The 2,342-nt window shown below is 48.8% G+C and overlaps 1 protein-coding gene across 1 annotated transcript; it reads right to left on the bottom strand.

The window, feature by feature from the left end:
- Positions 1 to 432: 432 nt before the first annotated feature.
- Pmar_PMAR017024 (glutamate decarboxylase, putative) lies at positions 433 to 1,120 on the bottom strand (the record flags this gene model as incomplete). The annotated part of the gene is made up of 4 exons (XM_002782515.1): positions 433 to 532; positions 588 to 667; positions 709 to 784; positions 1,000 to 1,120. Coding segments are annotated over 4 exons (377 nt in total), but the record flags the coding sequence as incomplete, so codon positions are not given.
- Between the last annotated feature and the right edge of the window lie 1,222 nt (positions 1,121 to 2,342).

Here is a 2,342-nt window from a genome sequence, read left to right as displayed (position 1 = left end):
TTTAGGCGACGACAGATAAGCGCCCATATAGAAGGAAAACCCAACTAACCCAGAGAGACCTATGACCCCACTAGACCCCATTACAACTCGCTGCGTTTGCTAAGTTGCTTGCGAGCCAGAGTTAAACTGTACCGAGCAGGTGCCCAGCAATGAACGCCTTCACTCACTCCAACCCTAGACACTAACCATACGATCAGTGCTTTGAAGTAAGTCAGTCGTGACGGAGCTAAACCCGTCACGAGGTGATCACTGTCACACGCACATCTACTCCAGGAGAGCTAGAGTGTGAGCCCGAATTGAACACATAAAACTCGAGATGCAGGACAACCTGTACAGGAACGTGTAGCCAAAAATGACGAGGAAACACACAGTAGAGGCGCCAAATGCCCTGGTAGCAATACAGTGGAGTGGTAGACACCTCGAGGGATGCAGTTATGCAGAACTGACGAAATCTTGGCCGACTCGGTCAATCTCGCCCATCACTATATCAACATCATCATAACTAACATTTCGTGGCGAAGTGAAAGTCCATCTGAGAAAGATCGAGCCAAGTTCGAATACCACCGACAGCACTTTGCTACTCCTACCGGAAAAAGTTGTATGGCCCAGTGAAGGTAATCATAGCGAGGCCATCCCGTTGCATCTTGTCTTTGATATAAGGTGTGACCTGAGCATTACCATCCCGAACCCAGTAGACCACGAGCCTACCTTCGTGAGCTCAACAGCATCCTCGGCATTCAGTCCTTCCAAAGGCTTCAAGTGCGATAGAGAGGGAGGCAAATACCTACCATTCGATAAGAACCTTTGCACTCGAGTCATGGCCTCGACTACGACAGTTTTGATTCAACAAGTACTAGTTTATCGCTACACCCACTCCCTGTTCGAATTCTAATTTAGCTTTGCTCCTAAGACGTATCGGAACTGCTCTCAGCTACCAATCCATATAAAGATGGCGAATGTGAGTTCAGCACTGCTCCCATTGATTGATCATACACTTACCAGAAGCATACATTAGCGTATTCAGGATCCCGATACAAAACGAACGAGCCTTTGAATCGATTGGACGACTCAACGGAAGACTTCCTCATCGAATTAGCAGCGTATCTCGCCAAGCTGATGCCTGAAAGCACAAACACAGCGACTGTGTTACCAGGTTCATGCATGTGTAAAACATCATCAGGAACGTAACACTAGGAACTACAGGTATTCATAGGAAGAATGGGTCGCAAACTTTGGTGGTGCGCCTGCAGAGCTCCTGCACCTCTGCAGCTGGCCCACAGCCAAGTCCGAAGACCAAACATCTGGATGCATAACGAGGGCCCAAATCAGTCCAAATCCACACATTCCTCCAATGCAAATGGACCCGCTAAAATACGGTGGCTGCATCCATGGCGACACGGGGCTATAACGAACTTCACAGTTAAGATGGTGTGACGATGCTCGTGATGGTCTGCTCGTCTACCCCACAGTTAACAGCTTCCGCCTTCTCCGAGTAGTATACATTCGGCAATCCCTGCTCCATTAGTAATGGACCACTACACCTTGAAATTCCGGATGTATGATGGCTATTCCAACAAGCTGGCTCAGTCTATCAGATCTGAGCCCTCGTCGCAAAGAACTCGATATCCCCGTGGATCTGGACAAACAGCGTTTACACGCTTTGATCTTGAGTAACCCCCAAGGTCAAAGCGCCCCTCCATGGGGGCGGCGACGAGCAAGGTACATGGTCAGAGTCATCTTCGTCGTTGCTTCGTGGACAATTGACAAGGGGACACGCCGCGCTCGGCGAGGCGTGAGGAATGAGCCACTACATTCAGTCGAAGAGTTTCCGAGCCTCCTCTACAATTTCCTATCGGGGGTGGGTCGATGACAAGTATCGGGAAAAAAGTTCCAGAAAACTGAGGCCGCATATTTCATGAGTGCAGTTTTTGCATACGTAACGTGCAACCTACATTCGTATTGCAAGTGAAAGGGAACAGGGCAAACAAACCAGGTGATGAGTCATCACCTGGTGACCACAAAGTCCATGGAGGGAACATCTGTCGGATTCACACTGCACGCGTACGTCGCTAGCGTCACTAAGTCGCGCCTGCGTTAATGTTCCTGTGGTCGCGGGAAGTGACCGCCAGTCGCGTCTCGACAACGACACAGCGTAAACCACATGCCCTTTTTTCGAATGGCGAGCAGTGTGGTAAAATTTGCAAATGATCAACCACATGTGTTGGTGATAATATCAAAACTCTGAGGAAATTTTGTTAGTTTCTGTACACTTTTCTCCCGGATTCGTATATAAACTCCTGTGATTAGCGAGGAAATTTTTGAGCTCAGCTGAGGAAAGCGAA

This window comes from Perkinsus marinus (assembly GCF_000006405.1).
Source record: "Perkinsus marinus ATCC 50983 genomic scaffold scf_1104296939268, whole genome shotgun sequence".
NCBI lineage: Eukaryota > Perkinsozoa > Perkinsida > Perkinsidae > Perkinsus > Perkinsus marinus.
Note: the sequence above shows the minus strand (reverse complement) of the source record. Positions and strands in the feature narration are given on the sequence as shown.